We start from the raw sequence: 24024 nt of genomic DNA on the forward strand, positions 1-24024 counted from the left end.
AACTAGTAGTTTGCTTGCCTTGTTCCCATGCTCATGGTGTGTATACTTGGATTTGAACAGTGTCTCTTCTGCTTGACGTGAGGACAAGGTGTGAAATTCCACCTGTAGTAAGTAGCAAATGTTCCATATATACCTCTGGGGATGGACCCACACCATACGCGACATCATCATATGGAGTGATACACCCCAGCAATTCTGATAACCTCCTATCTCTGCTTCGCCTTGTGTGCTGAATAAGATCATATCTGGCCCCTTAAATAAGCCTTCAATCATTGATCTGGGTTAACAGAAATCTAACAAATTCATCATCCGAGAGCAGACAAGTATTAAATCATCAAGGCATACGGGGCCCCCCCTTCTCCCCACTATCAAATCCAATGTCAAGGAAGCGTGGTCCGAGATTACAATGGTTTCGTAGGAGCATGAGCGCATAGCCAGGAGCAAATTATTATCTACCAAAAAGTAATCTGTATGTGAATACGTTCGTTGGACAGGTGAAAAAAAAAGAATATTCCCTACTAGTTGGGTTAAGAAACCTCCATTGGTCCAACACCACGTATTCCATGAGAAATGATTTAATAATTTTTGCCAACTTAGAATATACAGCGGTTCTGGGGGAGGAGCAATCCAGGGCAGGATTCAACCAACAGTTGATATCTCTGCCCAGTATCAACTGATGTAAATTGAAATCCAGAAATTGTGTGAAAAAAATGTATACCCCAAACTGGGACTGTGAAAACTGAAAACTTTTCACAGTCCCAGTTTGGGGCATACACATTGGCTAACACCAGAGGCGACCCATAAAATTTACCTATGACAATGACATATCAGCCATTTGAGTCGGAAATGACATCGGTTACTACCATGGGTAAGGACTTGTGGATGAGAATTGCTGCCCCCTACGCCTTGGTGTGAAAAGTTGAGTGAAAGCATTGACCGCCGCCACCCCCCCCCAACCCCACATCTTCTACGGAACCTAAAGTAGCCCACTGGCCTGAGGTGGGTCTCTTGGAGGAATGCAACTTGGGTACCCAGTTGTCGAAGATGCTGAAATATTTTACCATGCGTAACTGGATGACTTAATCCCTCAACATTCCTGCTGGTGAATTTGATCACTCCAAGGTCAGAGCATAAGGGCCTCCCATCAGCATCCCATATTCCTATCAGTAGCCTGGTATCCCTCCTCATTGGGGAGTATCCCCCAACCACTGACATCAGCAAAGGCCATACTCCAGGGCCCCAACCCCCACCTTCCCCACTGGCCGCAGGGAACCGACCATGAGATAGAGAGGATGGGCTTGAAAGTGGCCAAACCATACCAACAGAGAAAAACAGACCAAACACAGCATACACCCATCTCCCCCCCCCCACCCACCCCCGCAAGCATCCTCTCAAACAGGGAGCTTGTGCCTCCAACACCTCCTTATCGTGGTGTCTTCACAACACTCTGCATGGGACACGATCTCCACCTCCATTCCCATCACAGCCAAAGGTGCTATAACCTGAAAAGGTTTGTAGAAATACTTAATGGTTAACACTTAACCTAACAGTCACAAAACCCTTTTCTGACCAACAATTCAATCTGGATATAGCATGCAGTTTATAAAAAACAAGTATCAGTTTACATCCGCCTTGCGGTCATCTGATTTAAAAGTTTCTTCCACAAATTTCATCGCTGTTGCCGGACCTGTGAAATCGCGCTCAGTTCCAATATTGAGAGTAATCCTCAGGCAAGTTGGAAAGTAAACCCCAAATCTGATCCCAGGATAGTCACGCAGAAGTTGTTTGACATCAGCAAAGATTGCCCTTCCCCATGCCACTGCCAGGGTAAAATCCGGAAATAACAGCTTATTTTCCTGGTACATCAGTGTGGTAGCCTGTACTGCTTGTCGCAGGATTCTGCCTCGTGCCAAGGTGTAATGTACTTGTGCAATAATCGGCCAAGGAGCTTCCCCCAGTCTGGGCTTTGCCCACAATACTCTGTGTGCGTGATCCAGAAGCGGCTCATGCTCAAGTTCCAGCACGTTCTTCAATAGCCGGGTGACAAAGTCTGTGATATTTGGGCCCTCAGTTCCCTCCGGAAGGTCTATCAAATGGATATTATTTTGACGTTGGCATCCTTACATCTCATCCTATTTCTTCCTTAGGGACTTAGCCTCTGATGTCAAATGAGTAACTTGGCTCTTTAGCTCAGAAATAGTGTTTCCACGAAATGCCTCTGAGTTCTCAAGCTCCTTCAAGCAGTTCTCATGGGCAACAGTGACACTTTGGCGAGATTTAACAGATGATCTGAGCTTCTCTCTCAGCTCATCCATCTTGGCCTGCAACTCAGTGACCCACCAGTCCAACTTACTGTCCAATCTTTGCCTGCCTTCTATAATAGCTTCCCCTGTCCTTTCGCACAGAATGCTCTATTCTGGGACCCCTTCAGGAGAGCATGGTGGGGACGCTCCCCCTGTCGTCTCACTCTTTGATTTTGGTTTGCCTGCTGCCATTTTATCAGCGCCAGCACCCATGAGCTTACCCATTTCCTCCAGCCTGGAGTATTATTTCTTGGTCCAAGCTGTCTCTCCATTCAATCTACCAGAGTTCTTACATCGAATGCTTTTCACCTTCATCCTTAACTGGGCGAACAAAAGCAGCAAAGCATTCCCAGCCAAGCTGCAAGTTGCAACTCTTCTCCCTCATTTGAATTCACTCTTGATTGGGTGAGAAAAGAAACAGCACAGTGTACCCAGGTTGATCCTACAGTTGCAGTTTTATGACACAGGAATTCTTCCCAGGGCTGCTCCCCACCCTAAACCAATTCACACTTGACTGAATGAAAAAACTACAAGATGGTTCCAGGCTGAACTGCAAGTTCCAACAAGCTCCACACTGAGCTCTAGCTGCAAAAAAAGCAATCCAAAAGTAGAAATAGCAGCTTGCAATTTGCAGCAGGACCTCAGTGGCTCCAACTTCCTTTTCTTGGGTGAAAAAAGAACAGAGAGAGAAAGTTTGCAAACTGAGCAGAAATCTATAGCATACCCTTCCCCTCCACGCCCCTGCACCCCCAACCCCCGACCCCCACTGAGCACACACAGTGAATTCCTACCAGCAGGAAGGAATCTAAAATTAACCCTTTCCAGCTATATTTTCAAAGTTCTCTCTTTGCAACTGCACCCCACGTATGTTTAAAGCTTGCTTGATGTACATTAAACTCTCTCCAAATCTCAACAAACAGCTGGATTTCAAGAAGGATCTTGCCACCTGTGGATCATGCTTCCTTCATACCAATGTCATGTTTGATCTCAGTAGGATTTCTAAACTTGACAGATACCTCATGGCCTGGATTGAAGACCTGTACGTTTGGTTAACTGGGGGCCAAGCATTTTCGAAGTTGGACATGAGATATATGTATCTCCAACTTGAATTAGGCAAGCCTTCCCGAAGGTATGCAACAATAATATTGTTACACGCAGATGTTAATCCCCTTTACCTCTTTTCATAATCTGGTAAAAGTATTTGAGAAGTGTCAAGTGTTCTACCTTAATAGTTAGAGGTTAATTAGCATAAAGACCTGACACTCACTTTAAGAAAATAATTAACAAGTTATTTTATTTTTTGAACCAAACAAGAACTTTAACAAACCAGAAACATTTTAATCAAAGGAAAGTTTGACTGAAATGCTGTTCAGATAAACATAAAGAACATTCATTACCAAAACAATAATAACAGAATTTTAGTTCCTCTCAAAGAAAATGTACAACCCGGTGTGACAGCATTCGGAAGTTTTGGAGTTCTTTGATAGTAGTCCGCTATGTGTAAGTGCTATCTGATTTGGTGCTTTTCACTGGTTAGAGGGTATTTTATTTTGAGACATGTCTGAAGCTGGCAGAGTTAAGAACCAACTGTTCCATTGATCTAACTACCTTTAACTGATTCAGGTGATCGGGCCCTGCTTCTGGTTGAACCCCTGATTCAATCCCTGGTGGATTGAGGGACTGAACTGAAAGCAATTGAGATTCTTTTTTATATTCCTGATGACCTATGCGATTTAGACATCAGGATTGGTTTGATGCTGACAACAACAGCAAATTCAAATCTGATATGTTTCCTTTTGCTGAGTGTTCTCCTTAAACTCATAGGTTGTTAGCTGAGTGTCTTCTTTAAACTCATTGGCTAACAAAATACAAAAACCTACAGAGCTGGTTACCAAGGCAATCCTGTGGCTTGATGCTGGAAAGAAATGTCTGTATGTACTCCTTATTTTAAACATTTCAGCACTGAACAAAGCCACTTTGAAAGGCACTGACACAATCAGCTTTTAAAGGGATCATACACTATTATTTCTCCTGTAGTATTTTACATTTTTTACAGACATTCTGTACATCTTTATAAATTCAACTTCACAACAATATGCACAAAGGATTATACAAGTACACCGACATGGCCTTCAGGGTCTCACCTGCATGCACCATTTTTCAATGGGTCATGGAAAACATACTCTAGAGGTTACCCCGAATAACAAAGTACCTGGAAATTGTCACAGGAACTTAGCAAACTTGGAAGAGGTCTTGCGACAAGTCTCAGAGGTTGGGGTGTGACTAAAAGGGAATAATTGTCTTGCAAGTAAATGTTGTGGTCTATTTGGGCTATTTGATGAATGGCAAGGGCCTTCATTAAGTGGAGGACAAGTGATACCCATTAAGGTGACGCCAACTCCAGGAACTTCATAGAAATCCTTATTGAGGTTAATGAATTATTTCTTCCAAATTTAGTTTCTTCACTGATTCCCTTGCACACCCTTCTATGAAAACATTAAAGGTGATATGGGGCAGGAGGGCGTGGTGTATGGAATGTGTGCCACAGCTGGAGGCTTTCAACACATTAGACATCAATTTTTGTCCTCTAATTTATTAGCCCACTTTGATACCAAAAATAACCTTATTTTGACATATGATGCCTCCCCATATGGGGTTGGAACATGTTGTTGGAGAGGTGGAACAGAGATGGTACGCATCTAGGATCCTCTCGGAAGCTGAGTGGAAGTATTCCCGGATGTCCAAGGGTCGACTGTAGTTTTTGACTTAAAATACTCCATCATTACATCTGTGTATGCATGCTTCATCACAGTAATTGATCATAAACCATTGCTGGAACTTTTTTTTGAAGAATACAAGGCAATACCCTTCATTGCCTCCGCCTGTATACAGCATTAGGCCTTGTTAACGGTGCCTTATGCATCCCTTCTAGAGCACGCCCCAGGACCAGATAGCTAACACCGATACATTGAGTCATTTGCTACTGCCCATAAGCCCAACTTTATTACATGATGTGGAAGAGGTTGTAATGAGCCTCAATTTTTGCACACCTTGCTGATGTCTGCAAGGTAAATCAAGGCCTGGATGCAAAAGAACCCAGTCCTAACTAAATTAAAACATAAAATATTATATGGGTGATTCAGAAGATAGTCCTCAAATGAAATGAAATGCTATTTAACAAAAAAAAGACACTCAGTGTTAATGGCATCATCCTATGGTATTCTAGCATAGTTGTCCCTCGCCCCGGACAATGGATGGTACAAATGGAATTACACTATCTCCACCCTGGGATTTCAAAGGTGAAAATGCTAGCCAGGAACTATATGTGGTGGCCTGAGCTTGACGCAGACACTTGGTCAGATGGTGTGAATCATGTCAAGAAAATCAAAGACTTCTCCACACCCCGATCTGGTCCTGCCTCCATCGACCCCAGGGCGATCTCAAAGTGGCAGGAAAGGTCCACGAGGGCAGAGGTGCGGGGAAGAAACAGACTTGAGGAGGGGGGGATGTTTTGATGGCCACATGGGATTGTCAATCGATCTCCTCATGGGTCTCATAAAATATGAGTCTCGCCCCATAGGGAAGGAACATCGGGGGGTTCAAAACCAGCTGGCTCCACTCAGGCCAGCAATCAAAAGAATCGGGGCTGAACTGCACTCTGTGGCTGATGAACAGCATTCCGAGCACACTCTAAGTAAATTGAATATAAAAGTAGGGAGGTCTTGCTGCAGCTGTATAGGGCATTGGTGAGGCCGCAGCTGGAGTACTGTGTGCAGTTTTGGGCGCCGCACCTGCGCAAGGATATTTTGGCCCTGGAGGGAGTGCAGAGGAGGTTTACTAGGCTGATACCGGAGTTGAGGGGATTGAGCTATGAGGAGAGGCTGAATAAACTAGGCTTGTACTCGTTAGAGTTTAGAAGAATGAGGGGAGATCTCATTGAGACGTATAAGATGATGAATGGGATGGATAGGATAGAGGTGGAGAGACTCTTCCCGCTCAAAAAAGACAGTAGGACTAGGGGGCACAGCCTCAAGATAAAGGGGAGGCGGTTTAGAACGGAGTTGAGGAGGAACTTCTTCACTCAAAGGGTGGTGAATCTCTGGAATTCTCTGCCCGTTGAAGTGGTGGAGGCTGCCTCGCTAAATATTTTTAAGAAGCGGGTTGATGGGTTTTTGATAAGAGAAGGGATTAAGGGTTATGGGGAGAGGGCGGGAAAGTGGAACTGAGCCACGACAGATCAGCCATGATCTTATTGAATGGCGGGGCAGGCTCGAAGGGCTAGATGGCCTACTCCTGCTCCTATTTCTTATGTTCTTATGTTCTTATGATCGGTGATGGAAGACTGGCCTTGATAAGTTTATTGCAACATGCATCATTAATTTCCTGATTATTCTCGACCTATTCTCTTTACAATTGAATCCCCTATGACTATTGCATTCCCATATTTTGTACACCTGTGCAGCAGAACCAATGCGATGCAACAAATTCGGCTGCTGTTACTTTTCCCTGAAAGGTCATTACTCCCAACTGGGGTGGGCATAGTAAGAATTCTCACAACACCAGATTAAAGTCCAGTACCCAAAGTGGTATATCTGTTTTGCAAGGGAATAGCCACAGAAGATTCCTGCACTGCCTGTCTTATCCACTTGCCTGGTGGTCACCTATTCCTTTCCTGCATGTAAAGTCTTAGCCTGAGGTGTGACCATCTCGCTTTACGTGCTATCCACAATACTCTGCCTCACGGATCTTCACAACGTCCCAAGCTGCCTCTCCTGCTCTGAAACCCAGGCTTCCAAAAGCTGCAGCTGGAGCAGCTTGCTGCACATGCTGGCCCTGGGCACTGGATATGTTCCCGGCTTCCACATGGAACAGAAAAACAAAACCATGGCTTTGAGCTTTCCAGCCGCAGCTCATCCCTTTAAATTAAACCTTTGAAAGCTGCATAAAAAAGCATTGATTACTGTAGGGTTCTTCTTCCCTGGGCTTCATTATTACAGAGTACAGCCCTTACAAACTATAAACCATAAAATAATAATGTAACAAGCTATCAGTAATAAAAGTAGTAAACAATGCTCAGCCAATCAACTACCTCCACTTGCCTTGCATCATGTTGAATCCTGACATCACCTTGGGAGCTCCAAATTAGCACTCAGCAATCTTACTACATTCTTGTGCTTTTTTCAGCCTCCTCACACACTCTGATCTAGGTGTGCTGACCGTATGTCCCGATATCCTCTCATACTCCCCTTTATGTGCTGCTATCTGTCACAGTGTCCTCCTTTCACACTGTCCTCTAGGTGCTGCTGGTTGTCCTGGTGTCCTCCTCTCACAGTCTCCTCTTGGTGCTACTGACTGTCTGACCTGGTGTGACAGTATCCTATTCTCCTCTTCTAGGCATTGCTGAATGTCCTGGTACCCTTCTCTTATCCTCTCCTCTATATGTTGCTGACTGCCTGTGTCTTCTTCTTGCCCTCTCCTCGAGGCACTGCTGACTGTCTCGGTATCCTCCTCTCTCACTCCCCTCTGAGCACTGCTGCCTGTCCCAGTGTCCTCCCCTCACACTCTTATTTTGGTGGTGCTAATGCCTGTCCCAGTATCCTCCTCTCGTGCTCCCCTTTTTGTGGTGCTGGCTGTCTGCCTCAGTGACCTCCTCTTGCACTCTTCTCTAGGTGCTGCTGACTGCCTGTGCTGGTGTCGTCCTCTTGCACTCTCCTTGAGGTGCTGCTCATTGCCTATCCCAGTGTCCATGATGTGAAGATGCTGGCGTTGGACTGGGGTGGGCATAGTAAGAATTCTCACAACACCAGGTTAAAGTCCAACAGATTTATTTGGAATTATGAGTTTTCGGAGCACTGCTCCTTCCTCAGGTGAGTGGAGAGTTGGGTTCACAAACATGGCATAGACAGAGACGCAATTGCAAAATAATGGTTGGAATGCGAGTCTTTGCAGGTACAGACAAGTTGAGTGGAGAGAGGGATAATCCAAGTTGAAGAGATGTGAATGGTCTTGAGCCAGGACAGTTAGTGGGATTTTGCAAGCCCAGGCCAAGTGGTGGGAGTTAAATGTAGTGTGACATGAACCCAAGATCCCGATTGATGCCATCCTCATGCATGTGGAACTTGACTATCAGTTTTTGCTCGGCGATTCTGCGTTATGTGTCTTGAAGGCTGCCTTAAGAATGCTTACCTGAAGATCGGAGGCTGAATGCCCTTGACTGCTGAAGTGTTCCCCGACAGGAAGGGAACACTCCTGCCTGGTGATTGTCGTGTGGTGTCCATTCATCCATTGTTGTCGCATCTGCATGGTCTTGCCGATGTACTTCTCCTCAAGATAGTCTTTCCTGCAACGTATGAGGTAGACAATGTTGGCAGAGCTGCATGAGTATGTACCATGTATCTGGTGGGTGGTGTCAATGATCCGGCATGTCTTGCAGAGGTTGCCGTGGCAGGGTTGTGTGGTATCATGGTCGCTGTTCTCCTGAAGGCTGGGTAGTTTGCTGTGATGTGGATGTGCCAGCATTGGACTGGGGTATACACAGTAAAAAGTCTGACAACACCAGGTTTTAGTCCAACTGATTTATTTGATAGTAAATGCACAAGCTTTCAGGTTAGTCCCTTCGTCAGGTGAGTGAACAATGGTCTGTTTGAGGTTGTGTGGTTGTTTGAAGGTAAGTAGTCGGGGTATGGGGATGGCCTTTGTGAGATGTTTGTCTTCATCAATGACATGTTGAAGGCTCCAAAGAAGATGTCGTAGTTTCTCCGCTCCGAGGAAGTACTGGATGATGAAGGGTACTCTGTCCACCGTGTCCCGTGATTGTCTTCTGGGGAGGTTGGAATGGCTTTTCACTGTGGCGTGTCGTGGCATATCCTGTTCTTACAAGGGCATCTTTCAGCATCTGTAGGTGTCTTTTGTGTTCCTCCTCATCTGAGCAGACCCTGTGTATGTGGAGCGCTTGTCCATACGGGATGGCTTCTTTAATGTTTTTAGGGACATATAAGATGATGAATGGGATGGATAGGATAGAGGTGGAGAGGCTCTTCCCGCTCAGAAAGGACAGTAGGACTAGAGGGCACAGCGTCAAGATAAGCCGGGGGGGGCAGTTTAGAACGGAGTTGAGGAGGAACTTCTTCACTCAAAGGGTGGTGAATCTCTGGAATTCTCTGCCCGTTGAAGTAGTGGAGGCTGCCTCGCTAAATATATTTAAGATGCGGGTTGATAGGTTTTTAATAGGCAAGGGGATTAAGGGTTATGGGGAGAGGGCGGGAAAGTGGAACTGAGCCACAACAGATCAGCCATGATCTTATTGAATGGCGGGGCAGGCTCGAAGGGCTAGATGGCCTACTCCTGCTCCTATTTCTTATGTTCTTATGTTCTTAGGGTGGAAGCTGGAGAAGTGGAATATTGTAAGGTTATCCGTGGGCTTGCAGTGGAGTGAAGTGCTGAGGTGACCGTCCTTGATGGAGATGCATACGTCCAAGAATGCAATCAATTCTGGAGAGTAGTCCATGGTGAGTCTGATGGTGGATTGAACTTGTTGATGTCATTATGTAGTCGTTTCAGTGATTCTTCACCATAAGCCCAAAGGAAGAAAATTTCATCGATATATCTAATGTATAGCATTGGTTGAAGGTCCTGTGTGGTGAAGAGGTCTTATTTGAACTTGTGCAACAGGATGTTGGCGTATTGAGGTGTGAATTTTGGCTGTTCCCTGTGTCTGAATGAAGAACTTGTTGAAGATGAAGATGCAGTGCTCCAGGATGAAGCAAATGAGTGTAGAATTGCATCTGAAGATTGGCAGTTGTCAGTGTTGAGTACTGAGGTTGTTGCAGCAATGCTGTCATCATGGGGGTTGCTGGTGTAGAGTGCCAGGACATCCATTGTGACAAGGAGTGTTCCTGGTTCAACTGGTCCATGGGTGCTGAGTTTCTGTAAGAAGTGCATAGTGTCGCGACAGTGACTCAAGGTTCCTTGTACAATGGATTTCAGGATGCCCTCGATGTAGCCAGAGAGGTTATCACACAGGGTCCCATTGCCTGATGTGATGGGACGGCTGGGTGTGTTGACCTTGTGTATCTTTGGGAGGCAGTAAAGATCTCCAATGCGGGGTGTACATGGGAGAAGAGTGTGGAGGATGCTCTGAAGGTCCGGATGAAAGGTCTTGATCAGTCTGTTGAGTTGGCAGGTGTCTTCCTTAGTCAAATCTGCAGATAACTTTCTGTAGCGTTCCTGGTTGTTCAGTTGTTGGTACACTCTTTGCAGTAATCCGTTCTGTTCAGTACGACAATGGCTCCTACTTTGTCTTCAATCTTGTGGTTGGCTATGAGACTGTGGATGGCATTGTGTTGTGCTTGGATGACATTTGGGTTTGTCTTGTGAATGTGACTGATGAATCTGGCATTGACACATCTCCTGACAGCTTGAGCATAAATATCGAGTCTAGGGTAATTCAAAACTTTCTTCTTCGGTTGCTGCACCGCAGATCTCTGTCAGCTATTCTGGTTCATTGGTTGTCCCATCGGGTTCGCTGTTGGCCTCCTGGGGCTTGTGGAAGAATTCCTGGAGCCTCATTCACCTGATGAATTCCTCTGTGTCTGTTGTGAGACTGATGGTGCACATTTTGATTGTGGGGCAGGAATTGAGCCCCTGGTTGAGAACTTTGATTTCATCTGATTGAAGGCTGTAGTCTGACAAATTGACAACAGTACTCTGTCGTGGTACTGTTTTCTGCTGTGGTACTAGGGAGGCTTGGTTGCTGCTGGTGGTGATGCCGAGTTTCTCAAGTTCCCTGTTCTTGGTGCGCATGTAGGTGGTATAGTTCCATTGTCTCACCTGCTTGGCAGTGTCTCGCAGTTGGTCTGCTGTGTCCTTAGTGCAAGTTGAGAATATGGACTCTATCTTGGTCTACCACCTACATCGCAAACTGCTGATTCAAAGTGGAGAGGATCAACAAGAAGATCGCGCATATACTCACAGACATCAAGTTGCTACAAAGATGCAAGGAAGCAGACAAGATCCTGAAAGGACTACAGATTACAAAACCATTCAAGTCGACCTAAAGCACAGACTACGTTGAGAGACTTTGCCGTCGCACCTCTCTCACACTTCTCAACTACCTTGTAAACCAACACTACAGTAGATGCCACAACCTGGAAACCCAATGTCCTCCTGTCACATTCTCATCAAGGCGCTGCTGACTGCCTATCCCAGTGTCCTGTCTTGCATTGTCCTCTAGACGCTGCTAACTGCCTATCCCAGTCTCCTCCTCTTGCACTGTCCTCCAGAGGCTGCTGACTGCCTGTACTGGTGTACTTTTCTTGCATTTTTGTTTAGGTGCTGCTGTCATTTTTTTTTACTTTTTAACTCCATCCTTAAAGTTACAAAGTTAATGCTCAGAGTGAATTGGGCAGACTAGAATCCATTCCTTGCTTGTTGTAAAAACCAAATTCAAATCCCAATTGATTCCAATTTATGGTCCTCACAAGAGAGACAAACAAAATCCAAGTTGACAGAACAAAGAATTGCATCTTGGGATTGAACTGATGCTTGATCTGAGCCAAAGGGCCAAGAACCAATTCTCTTTTTTTCTGCAAAAATGTATTTGATTCACATAAGATCTGAGAGACATATTACAAAACATTTCCAATTATTATAACAGTAAAGTTCCATAATATGTACATTTTCTCCAGAGATCAAGGTTCACTCTGCGGTGCTTCAGTTCAGTAATTATAAGCAAAGAACAAAACAAAGAACAACCCAGCACGGGAAACAGGCCCTTTGGCCCAACAAGCCCGCGCTGCCGCATCACCCTACACCTATTCTACCCTGCGTGTCTACGAATAGAACCCCTGACTTAGCCAGATTCAGGGGAGAATAGTGTCAATTTGGTAAAACCAATCAGCCTAAGAGCACATCTTTGGGGTGTGGGAGGAAACCGGAGCGCCCGAAGGAAACCCACGCATCCACAGGGAGAACGCACAAACTCCCACAGACACAGGCCCAAATCCATGTATCTGCACAGCTAGCAGTGCTAGTCACCGAGCTGTTGCGGCGCCCGTCTACCGGTCCAGGATCAAGCACACACCCGACACGAAGTACTAGGCCACTCCCGGAACCTCCAAGAGTAGCCCATGCACGACCCACCGTGTGCATGCCCCTCGTTTGACAACGAGGTGGACCTCCACCTGCGGAATAAAAGACAAAAACGTTAATCACAAGCCTGCCTTTCCGGTGTCTCCCGAGGTTCTAACCCTTATTTAATAACCCCTACCATAACCCTCCATCCTCGTTTCACTCATGTGCCTATCTAACTGAACCTTAAACGAGTCCAACGTTCCCGCCTCCACCACCCTACTCGGTAGCGCGTTCCATACCCCTACAACTCTTTGCGTAAAGAACCTTCCTCTCATATCCAAATTATACCTCTCCCCCCTCACCCTTAAATCATGTCCTCTTGTATTTGTAACCAATCTAGGGAGCAGTCTCTCACTATTGACTCTGTCTATTCCCTTCAGTATCTTATATACCTCTATCATGCCCCCCCTCAATCTCCGTCTTTCCAAGGAGAACAGTCCCAGTTTCTCCAACCTTTCCTCGTAACCCAGCCCCTCCATGCCAGGCAACATCCTGGTAAACCTCCTCTGCACCCTTTCCAGAGCCTCCACGTCCTTCCGGTAGTAAGGTGACCAGAACTGGATGCAGTACTCCAAATGCGGCCTAACCAACGTTCTATACAACTGAAGCATTAGACGGCAGCTTTTAAACTCTATACCCCTTCCTATAAAGGCTAGCATTCCATAAGCCTTCCTGACAACATTCTCCACATGTGTCGCAACCTTCATGGATTTGTGAACCTGCACTCCCAGGTCCCTCTGTGTTTCTATACTCCTAATTTGTCTACTTTTAATCACATAGCTCCTCTCTACATTATTCCTTCCAAAATGCATCACCTCGCATTTGTCAGGATTAAATTCCATCTGCCACCTATCTGCCCAATGCACCAACCTATCTATATCCTATTGTATCACCTCACAATCCACTTCGGTACCCGCCAACCCTGCCATCTTGGTGTCATCAGCAAACTTGCTGATCACACCACCTACGCTCTCTTCCAAGTCATTTATGTAGACTACAAAGAGGAGAGGTCCCAGTACTGAGCCCTGCGGCACACCACTGGTCACTGGCCTCCAGCCGGACAAAGTCCCCTCCACAACTACCCTCTGTCTCCTATTACCCAGCCAGTTCTCAATCCACCTAGCTACCTGACCTCGTATCCCATGCGCCTTAACCTTTTCTACCAGCCTACCATGAGGCACTTTGTCAAACGCCTCACTGAAATCCATATAGATGACATCAACGGCTCTCCCATCGTCAACCGTTTTTGTCACCTCCTCAAAGAATTCCACCAGATTCGTAAGGCAAGACCTCCCTCTAACAAAGCCATGTTGCGTATCCCCAATCAGACCGCAACGCTCCAAATGCTCATACATCCTACCCCTAAGTAATTTTTCCATTAATTTCCCTACCACCGATGTCAAACTCACCGGCCTATAATTTCCAGGGTTATCCCTGCTACCTTTTTTGAACAGCAGTACCACATTTGCTACCCTCCAGTCTTCTGGGACCTCACCTGTGTCCAAAGAAGAGACAAAGATTTGCGCCAGAGGCCCAGCAATTTCATCTTTCACCTCCCTAAGCAGCCTGGGATAAATACCACCAATTATATTACATATATTTCAGTATTTTCATTACAGAATATAAAATTCCTTACAAACTATATAAATTGGTCGTGTTGCACACTGCCGTGCTTCAGTGAAGTTACACATAATGAGAATTGTACACACAGTCCAAGGGATTTTACCCAGTTACTAGCCCTTCAGTTTACATTGGCTGAAGGGCCTTACACAGTGCCTTATTTTAAGTTTATTTAATAGTGTCACAAATAGACTGATCTTAACTGTGCAATGAAGTTATTGTGAAAATCCCCTAGTCGTCAAACTCAGGTGCCTATTTGAGTACGTTGAGGGAGAATTTACCATGGCCAATGTACCTACCAGCAGAGGGAAACCAGAGCACCTGGAGGAAACCCACACAGACACAGGGAAAACGTGCAGATTCCGCACAGACAGTGACCCAAGCCAGGAATTGAACACAGGTCCCTGGTGCTCTGAGGCACCAATATTAACCACTGTGCCACTGTGGCTTGCCCAACCTTGAGTCCACCCCTCAGCGTGTAGAGCTGGACCTTGAAATGTGCCAGCCTGCAACACTCAATCGAGGAAAATTATTCGCACTGGAAAGTCAACATTTTCGGGCAAACCAAAAAGTGTCTTTTGCTGAGTTGATGAGCCTCCAGCAACGTGACGTATGCCTCAATGTCTCTGTCTGGGAACAGCCCATAGAGCACAGAATCTTGCATCACAGAGCTGCTCAGGATGAACCTGCACAAGTATCACTTCATCTCTCTCCACAGATCTTCTTTGCAAAGGCAATTCCAGAATGAGGTGTGTGACCGTCTCTCCTCCCCCACAGCCACTTCGAGGGCAGTGATGCAAACACTTTGGCTATGCATGAATGGGAGTGTATGAAGGATCTGACAAAAAATGTTCATCTCACCACCAGCCAAGCTAGGTCTTGGGGCTTATTTGAAAGTTTGATGAGGAATTCTACCAAATGACTCTGACAGTCTGCTCAGGGAACCAACCGACAGGATTCACCATCTCCTTTGCCCTCAGGGCCCCAAGGACTTTATTTACGGACCACTGCTTGATCGCCTTGTAGTGTAAGTTGTTTTTCTGAATAAATTTTTTACGCGGGACAGATGAGGTGATACGGTATGATCCAACTACTTGGAGCATTCCACTGCAAAATCCATCCTTTGCAACCCTGGACACAGGTAGAACCTCAATATGCAGTGACTCTTGGCATTTGGTACTGAGGATTTACATACAGCTTGAAGCAGCCACACTCAAAGGTGGCCATCAGGATGAAGTTGGCACTGGGTACATTTTTCCTCCCTTACCCAGATATTTATGCATGGTGTCCCTCCAGACACAATTGATCTTGGATTTCCAGATGAATTTGAAGATGGCTCGGGTGACTACTGCAGCACAGATTGGGGTATAGGCCAGATATGCTCTATGCACACCAACCCAAGAGTACGTCATGCTTGATGACCAGGTTTTTTTCCTTCAATGGAGAGGGAGCGTGGCTCCCTCATGCCCAGTTTCACATTACAATACCATGCCTGAAGTTTTCTAGCCATCCGGCTGGTGGAATCTTCTGGACCCATTGACAGCTACCTCCTGTTGGGGATTCTTCTGTGGCAGGGGATGGGAGACAGAGGGCAAGACCAAGAGAAAACCAATGCTGCCTCTGCTGCTGTAAAAAATGCTATGGGGTGACAGAACATCCCACCCTGGTTTGGCTGGTTCTTTAGTGGGCTATAGAATGTGCTGATCAAAGAAACTATCTAGAAAACATTCTATGAATTCATCTAAACTACCATTGGCCATTTGATTTTTCCAGTTTTTATGATTGTATTCCTTCCTCGCCAAAAATCTTTTCCAATTCCTCCTCAGCTGCTGATGTGCTTTGGGTCAGAAGCTTCTCTCCAGTGCATCTCCTCTCCTTGGTATTATGGGTCTGTTTCTCCTGCTTGATAAAGTCCAAAGCTACTGATATGTCATTTGGTTCCTAACCTCTTATTTGCATGGATGCTCATCATACTTATGCTTCTGTCACACACATGTTGCAACCAAATGCACCCAAGGCAAACCTCCAGATGGTTTGGTCTCAATTGCCTTGTGGCACAAAGTTGATCAAATATTAACCCTCTCACACATACATTGATGACCATATAGGAAACGCCTGTTGAAAATGTGACACTTGGCACCTACGATGCAGAGCAGGTCGCTGACCTGTTTCCTGTACAATCCAGTGCTGTGGTTGACAGGGGACTCCACAGTTGCTCATTTCTTCTGCTACCTCCATTCAGGTGGTCTTGTTGTAGTGGGAGGGACTTCTTATGCCATCTTCAAGAAAGCGCATTTCCCACCTTTTCCAGTGGTGTGGAGGTGAATGTGCAGGGAAGCATTGCAGAACTAGTCTGCTTCGACAGTCAGAAATTTTATCAAATAATATGGCACTTCCAATTGGTATAGAGCTCTGGTAGTGATGCACAACCTGTCATTTGTAGGCCACACAGAGATGTTACATTATTAGCTGATAGTTGCCCTGCAGCTACACTACAGGCCCAATTTTACCAAAAATTCCCGCCCGTTTTTGGGCGCGAAATCGCGGTAAATTCGGGCGTCAGGCCTGCAAAGCGATCTGCACCCAAAACCGAGCAGATCGCGCCTTTACTGACACCCAATTTGGGTGCGGATCTGGTCCGTGCCCCAGTCGGGCGGCCCAACAATTTAAATGCATTAGCGTGCATTTAAATTGACTTAATGAACCATGCGCCCAATTCTACCGCCAAATCCCACTTTACCGTCTTCGGATCCGTTCCGGATCCGTGTTATTACCAACCTGCAGAATAAAAATCCAAAGCGGATTCCTATTCTGCAGGGGAACCTCTGAAGCCCATCTCCTCGAACACCTTTCGCAGGCCCCCTGCTAACCACCCCAGCAGACCCACCACCCCGCCCTCCCTCCCCACCCCCCTGCAATCCGAACCCCCTGGGAGGCAGCCACCGCCCCTCCCCCCCCCCCCCCCAACCCCCCACAATCTTTCTGATCTGTACTTGTTGATGTGGAGATGTCAGTGTTAGACTGGGGTAAACACAGTAAGAAGTCTCACAACATTGCAACACCAGGTTAAAGTCCAGATGGATCACTGGTTGGGGGGGACGGTGGTGGAGATTCTCCCAAGTCCATCCTCTCCCCATCCTCCATCACTGCCAGCCCACACCCCCCAAACCAGAGATCCATCTGAACTCGTCCCCTCCTCCGGCAGACGCCAACGGAAGACCAGGAAGTGCTGCAGGCTATCCAACAAGTGCAGTAACAATTTTCACAACACCAGTCCAAGAGGATTTTAACCTGGTGTTGTGAGATTTCTGACTGTCCCCCCAGTCCGATGCCGACATCTCCACATCAACGAGTGCAAGTCAGAAGGATGGTGGAGGGAGGGCAGCAATCGAGGTAGGTTGGGGATGGGCTCTGCTGAGGGGGGCCTGCCTCCCGAGGAGGGGGCTGGGGGGCAGTCTGATGGCGGGGGGGGGATGGGGCTGCCTGGGGTCAGCAACATACATGAAAGTCAGCAACATGCATAAAAGTTGTCAACTGTAGGTGACATTGTTTAGAAAGTTGTATCAACTTGCTAAAATGGATGGTGTGATCTTATACAAAGTTATTTCCTACTCAGTTGTACAGTTCGCAACAATGAATGTTTATTATGCATTATTAGCTCTGGATATATAACGTGATTTTTGTTGTTCTTGTTTTGCAGTAAAACATACAGAAAATGAACAAATCCAGTACGGAGACGTTCTAGTTGATACCACTAGAAATGCTACGAATTGCAGTAATGAGCGAAGAAGCTGCTTATGGCCTGCTTCAAAAGATGGGAATGTTTATATCCCATATAAACTCGCTGATGGATACCGTGAGTGAGTTACATTAATATTTGTCATGGATATATTATGTAGTAAGTTCAAAAACATAGAAACATAGAAATTTGAAGCAGGAGTAGGCCATTTGGCCCTTCAAGCCTGCTCCACCATTCATCTTGATCATGGTTCATCATTGAATTCAATATCCTCATCCCCCATTCCCCCCATATCCTTTAATTCTTTTAGGATCAAGAGCTATATCTTCTTGAAATCAGACATCATTTTGGCCTCAAGTACTCTCTGAGATATTGAATTCCATACATTCATCACCCTCTGAGTGGAGAAATTTCTTCTTACCTCAGTTCTAAAAGGTTTATCTCTTATCCTCAAATTATGACCCCTAGTTCTGGATTCTACCCACCCCCCCATTTTTCTGAATTTTTACCCTGTCTAACCTTGTTAGAATTTTATAAGTTTTTATGAGATCCCCTCTCACTCTTCTAAACTCCAGTAAATATAACCCTAACCGATATAGCCTTTCCTCATAAGACAAATCTGCCACCCCAGAAATCAGTCTGGTAAACCTTCGCTGCATTCCCTCAATAGCAAGGGCATCCTTCTTCAGATACAGATCATTAGTACAGCTGCCTCACAGCGTCAGGGACTTGGGTTCAATTCCCAGCTTGGGTCACTGTCTGGGTGGAGTTTGCATGTTCTCCTCGTGTCTGCGTGGGTTTCCTCTAGGTGCTCCGGTTTCCTTCCACTGTCCGAAAGATGTGAATTGAAAACACTGAGGCTTTTCCAGTCCTTTTTCAGCACATCTTGACACAAACAGAGATACTGCTTGCCTTTACTGCTAGCTGCACCTCATAGACAGCAGAATTTTAAATTCAGGGAGATAGAGAACACTGCTTTCAGTCTATAAACAGCTTCTGACAAAACAAACTTCAGACAAAATGAAACTAAAACCCTGTATTTTCCTGTGAAAAATAACTGTCCCAAGGTACTGTCAATCAGGCTCTACCCAACAATTCCAAAAAAGGTCATAAAAGTAAAGGAAACTGCATTAGGCTCAGATTAAAAATAAACAAGATGCCCATTATGCTGTTTTGGCAACAATTAGAGGACACTGATAACAATAAAAAAAGAGGCCAGGCCTGCTTGAAAAAATTGCAGACAATATGATTAAAATACATTTTTAAAGGCACAGTATCATCTTAAGCTGCCAAAACCTCCACTATGTTGTCCTTCCCTATGTCAATTTATGACTCTTAATGCAATGAAAGAACCTTGCAGACTCTCTCCCTGAATTCCACTCCTTCATCTTCATTCTCTTGGGTGAAGACAGATATGAAGTATTCATTCAACACCCTACTAATGTTCTTTGGCTCCATCCACAGATTGCCCCTTTGGTCCCTAATGAGCCCTATTCTCTGTCCGGTTACTCTCTTCCCATTGATATGCTTTTAGAATATCTTGGGATTTTCCCTATTTTTGGCTTTCTCATATCCCTATTTGCTTTCTTAAGATCCATTCTGCACTTTCTAAACTTCACTAATTACTCCATTGATTTGTCCAACTTGTACCCACTAAAAACTTTTATTTTCTTTTGCAACATATCTTGAATATCGCTGATCATCAATGGTTCGCTGGGCTTGTTACTCCTTCAAAACATTCTAGAGGGAACATGGACTCCCTCAACCTTCAGTCACAGGAGGTGGTGCCAGCATTGCATGGCACTGAGGTCAACACTGCAAGGGTGGCAACTGCAGTGGAAACCCTGGGGCATTGAAATGGTCGTCATGGGTAGCAGGGTCCAACGCATGGCTGACTCACTGTGGACTATGGCTGATGGCCCCAGGAGCATGCTCAAGACACAGCAAGCCATGGTTGCGGGCCATGAGAACTTGTCCCAGTCTCAGAAGGTGCTCACTGAGAGAATCCAAAGCTTGGTTCAGACTTAAAGCAAATTCATTGAGGGGCGCCAATGCTTGTTCCAAACTCAGAGGACCATTGCTGAGGGCTTGCACACCATGGTGCAGTTACAGTTAGGCCTCCAGGATTAGCAGAGCCAGATGGCCCAAAGGCTTCTAGAGCATCGTCCAACTGCTCCACTGTCCCATGGAGTGTCCCAGGGGCCCATGGGCACCCTAATGGAAGAGCAATCACTGGAACCCATACCAGGGCCTTCCACCCAGGAAACCCCAGCCATCAGCAGCCCTTCCAAATGCTTGCTTCCTGACACTGGTACATCTCATTGGCACGATTACTTCTATGACAGCCGAAAGTTGGCTGGGGTCTTCCTGTTCCCGGTCCTCAAGGGATGCTCACCAAGAGCATCAAAGCTGAACGTAGCTGATCATCTCCACCTCAGATGTGCACCTTGGGGTGCAACAAGATATAGTGGTAGGCCACAGAAGAGTTAAGAAGTTGTACGGTCACCAAAAGAAAGTATTCACTGTAGTTAAAGATAGGGTTATTGGCAATGTAGATAATTACCATTAAATGTTATTGCGCCCCACAGCTGTGACTAAGCTGTTTGTGATCTGCCTCCCACAGGGATTTCCATATCCCCACTGTACACATAGAAGCTCAAAGCATTATTCTGTGCAAGAGAGACTTCCCACAAGTGCTCATCCAAAAACAGCATAAATGTTATGAGGTCAGCGGCCTGAGCTCCTCTGCTCCATTCCCCACCAGCCTTCCAAGCTATCCTAGATGTGGGGGCCATATAGGCAATGTGACAAGCAGCCTGGCATGGCATTCTCCTCTTCCACCAGACCTCAGCACTGCACTCCCTCCTCTCAACATCACTCCCAAGTCTAGGGCATAGGGCCACATGGTGGTGCCCCCAAATCTCATTCAGATGTGGGCCGGACACCAGTGTGTAATTAGAGGACTGGTAGGAATCAGATTTGTTTGCACCAGGGCAGCATCACTGCCTGGCGCATAGCAGTAATTAGTGAACATGGCCAACTCAGGCCCATCACCCTGATGTAATGTCAATGGGATCCATGGAGGGGGGTGGGGGGGAGGTGGTGAGAATGAGGGGTGAGGGTTTGCAGGATGAGGGCACTCAGAGGGATGTGGGGTCTGAAGTTGATGGACTTCACGGCTCCTACTGGCAGAAACTTGTCATGGTGATGACCTCCCTTGCTGTCCTGCTTTGTCGGACCCTTGTTGCTGCTTGTCCTCCACACTCTGACACCTCCTCAGCTCATTTTCCATGTTCTAATGGGCCTCGTCCTCCTCAGCAGTGTCCACCTCCTCCAGGATGTCTCCCTACTGCCAGGCAGTTGAGCACACAGCAGACCACAATGTTATGGGAGATCTTCAGGAGGCTGTACTGGAGGGCAACTCTAGAGTGGTCCAGGCTGTGGAACCACATCATCAGCAGCCTGACAACTGGGTGGCAACCTGGGCCTCATTGAAACAGCTCTCCATATTGGTCTAGGGCCTCTGCATTGACATCATCAGCCACGGCTGCAGGGGCTAACCCTTGTCCTCCATGAGCTAAAGCGGCAGCCTTGAGTCGCCCTCAAAGAACTGAGGATGTCTGACCTGTGCAAGAAGCTAAAATGCACGCCCCCCCGCAACTAGTGTATACACACCTGCATGATGTTCATCTGGTGGTCACGGGCATGGGAATAGGAGTGGAATTCCTTTCAATTAACGAAGGGCAGCCCTTGATCGTACAGTGCCAAGAGGGCAATGTTTGTGCCGTCTATCGACCCCTGCGCATACTGGCGATGGTGGTGAAGCCTGCAGCCTGGGCTTCTTGTTGACCCATGTCACAGTAGATGTAGTTGCCTGCCTGGGAGCATAGGGCTTCCATCACCTCACGAAAGCACTTGTGAACAGAGAACTATGAGATCTGCAGGAATCTTTGCTGGAGGCTCTGAAGGATTCAGTGGTGTAGAAATTGAAGGCCAATGTGACATTTACTGCCAAAGGGAACTGGTATCTTCCTGCCCCATGTGGTGCCAGGTGCCCTCTAGTATTAGACATTTAAACTCTATTTATGCATCGCATAATTTTGTAGACTTCTATCAGGTCTCCCCTCAGCCTCTGCTTCTCCAGAAAAAACAACCCAGTTTATCCAGTCTCTCCTTATACCTCATCCTCACTAATCCAGGCAGCATCCTGGTAAACCTCTTCTGCACCCTTTCCAAAGCCATCACATCCATCCTGGAATGTGGCAACCAGAACTGAATGCAATACTCTAAGTGCAGCCTAAAATCTTATAAAGTTGCAACTTGATATCCTGACTCTTGTACTCAATGCCCTGACCAATAAAGGCAAGCACGCCATATGTCTTCTTTACCATTTAATCTACTTGTGTGGCCACTTGCAGGGAGCTATGGACTTGAACTGCAAGATCCCTCTGTACATCAATGCTCTTCAGGGTCCTGCCATTAACTGCATGCTTACCATTAACATTTCTCTATTGGAAAAGCTTCCATTCTCCAGATACTGAGGTTATGTAAGGCAACGTTTAATTGATCACCTCTGCTTGTAAATTCACTGCGCTTCAGTTCAGATAACCTTGACATTTTAATAAAGTTGCCATCAATACTGATCACATGAAGGACTGCATGAACAGTAATAAATAAGTGCACATGCCTTCCACAAGCGTCATCCAAAGACCCATTAAGGAAGCAGCACAAATATTACATAATTAGTTGGACAAAATTAATTTGTTGGTGCAATGTTAGATCAAGTTTAATAGAGATTTTTTTTTATAAAGGAAATAAATAATGAACAACATTCGTACTCCACATATGGTGTTAAAATGTATAAGAAAGAGGTTGAAAAAGACGTTACGGCCCAGTGCAAAACATGTCCACCAGAAATCAATAAAGGATGTTATCCAACATAATTAAAACAACAGCATACAACTGTAGATGTTACTTGCCTAGATCATACCTTGAAAGTTACATCCATTTTGATATTGACATGTTCGAGAGAAATTCAAATTCAAACATTGGAGGGGTATAGAGGAGAGGCATGAAGATATTTACTGGCCCAAGAAATCTGGATTATTCAGCAGGCTGGTTAAATTTTAGCTTTTCCATGTGAAAAAAAGATGTATAAGAAGTGATCTAATCTTGGTAGTTAAGATTTCAAACAATAAACATTTAGTTAAAGTATTGGATTAGAACAAGAGGTCATAAAAGTTAAATCTGATAATAGGAAGTTTTTAATTACATTAGGAGAGGTTAGCACATTGAATGGTCTCTTGGATAATGAACTGAAGACAAAATGAAACTACAATAATTTAAGAACTAACAAATGCTGAAATGGCATAATTTAGGAATTTTATGATGGGTGAACTTACAGAAATAATTGTACTAAATGGGGTATGGAATATAACATTCTGTTTATTGCTGATATGCTGCAGATAATGTTAAATGCAGTGAGGGCAAGATATCTACAACTGGGAAAAATGCCCTTTTGAGTGTATCACAAGTATTTAAGCTGACCACTCTGGAAAGGACAATCAACTCCTAGGGTTGAGTTGCAAGTTGGAAGGAGCACTTCCGTTATGTTCAGTTCATGTCCTTTGTGGGGCTGTAAATAAGAATTCTACTGTATTATCTTTATATTTGGTAAGTCAATGCTTTTCAGAAGCAGCAATATCAAGAACTGCAAGATTCTTATCAGCCATAATTGCTACATTATATGGTTTAATGATTTTGTCAGGAGATTTAGTGGCGTTATGGTAACATCCCTACTGCTGGACCAGTTGCTTTGAGTTTGAATCCAATGACAAGACCTATTGGCCACAGAGGGAACATTCATAATGTGTTTCAATGGGCTGATAATTAGCTCAGGAATCTTTTCATCACTCCCCTTACTATTTCCTAAATTGGTGTGAAGTTACACCAATTAAAATATGATTTTGCCAAAAGGTAAGATATACATTTAAAGGACTAAAAGTTTTATGTTCAGCTTTCCCAGCAAATCATGGCACCGAAAATCAGCAAGGAACATTTGAAGCCTAGAATGTTGACATCAGATGTTGGTTTATCTTTGTGCTGTTCTTTAACTTCTGAACTTATTTCTGGCAATTCCTTTCATTTCACAACTGAACACTGAGTTCTAGGAACAATGTTTTGCTGGTTCTAGTCTGCTTTTGACTGTTTTGTGAAGTGCAGCATTAAAAC

The 24024-nt window shown here is 45.4% G+C and overlaps 1 protein-coding gene across 1 annotated transcript in view; it reads left to right on the top strand.

Moving 5' to 3' along the window:
- The first annotated feature begins 819 nt into the window (after positions 1-819).
- Positions 820-24024, top strand: part of LOC145344339 (astacin-like metalloendopeptidase) — a 228578-nt gene continuing 205373 nt past the window's right edge. The window contains exons 1-4 of the mRNA XM_080191469.1: positions 820-868; positions 10563-10744; positions 15326-15419; positions 17755-17910. Of these exons, the coding sequence (XP_080047595.1) occupies positions 820-868; positions 10563-10744; positions 15326-15419; positions 17755-17910 (481 nt within the window). The remainder of the gene's footprint in view (positions 869-10562; positions 10745-15325; positions 15420-17754; positions 17911-24024) is intronic.

This window comes from Carcharhinus amblyrhynchos, chromosome 6 (assembly GCF_965287045.1).
Source record: "Carcharhinus amblyrhynchos chromosome 6, sCarAmb.v2.hapA, whole genome shotgun sequence".
NCBI classification, from domain to species: domain Eukaryota; kingdom Metazoa; phylum Chordata; class Chondrichthyes; order Carcharhiniformes; family Carcharhinidae; genus Carcharhinus; species Carcharhinus amblyrhynchos.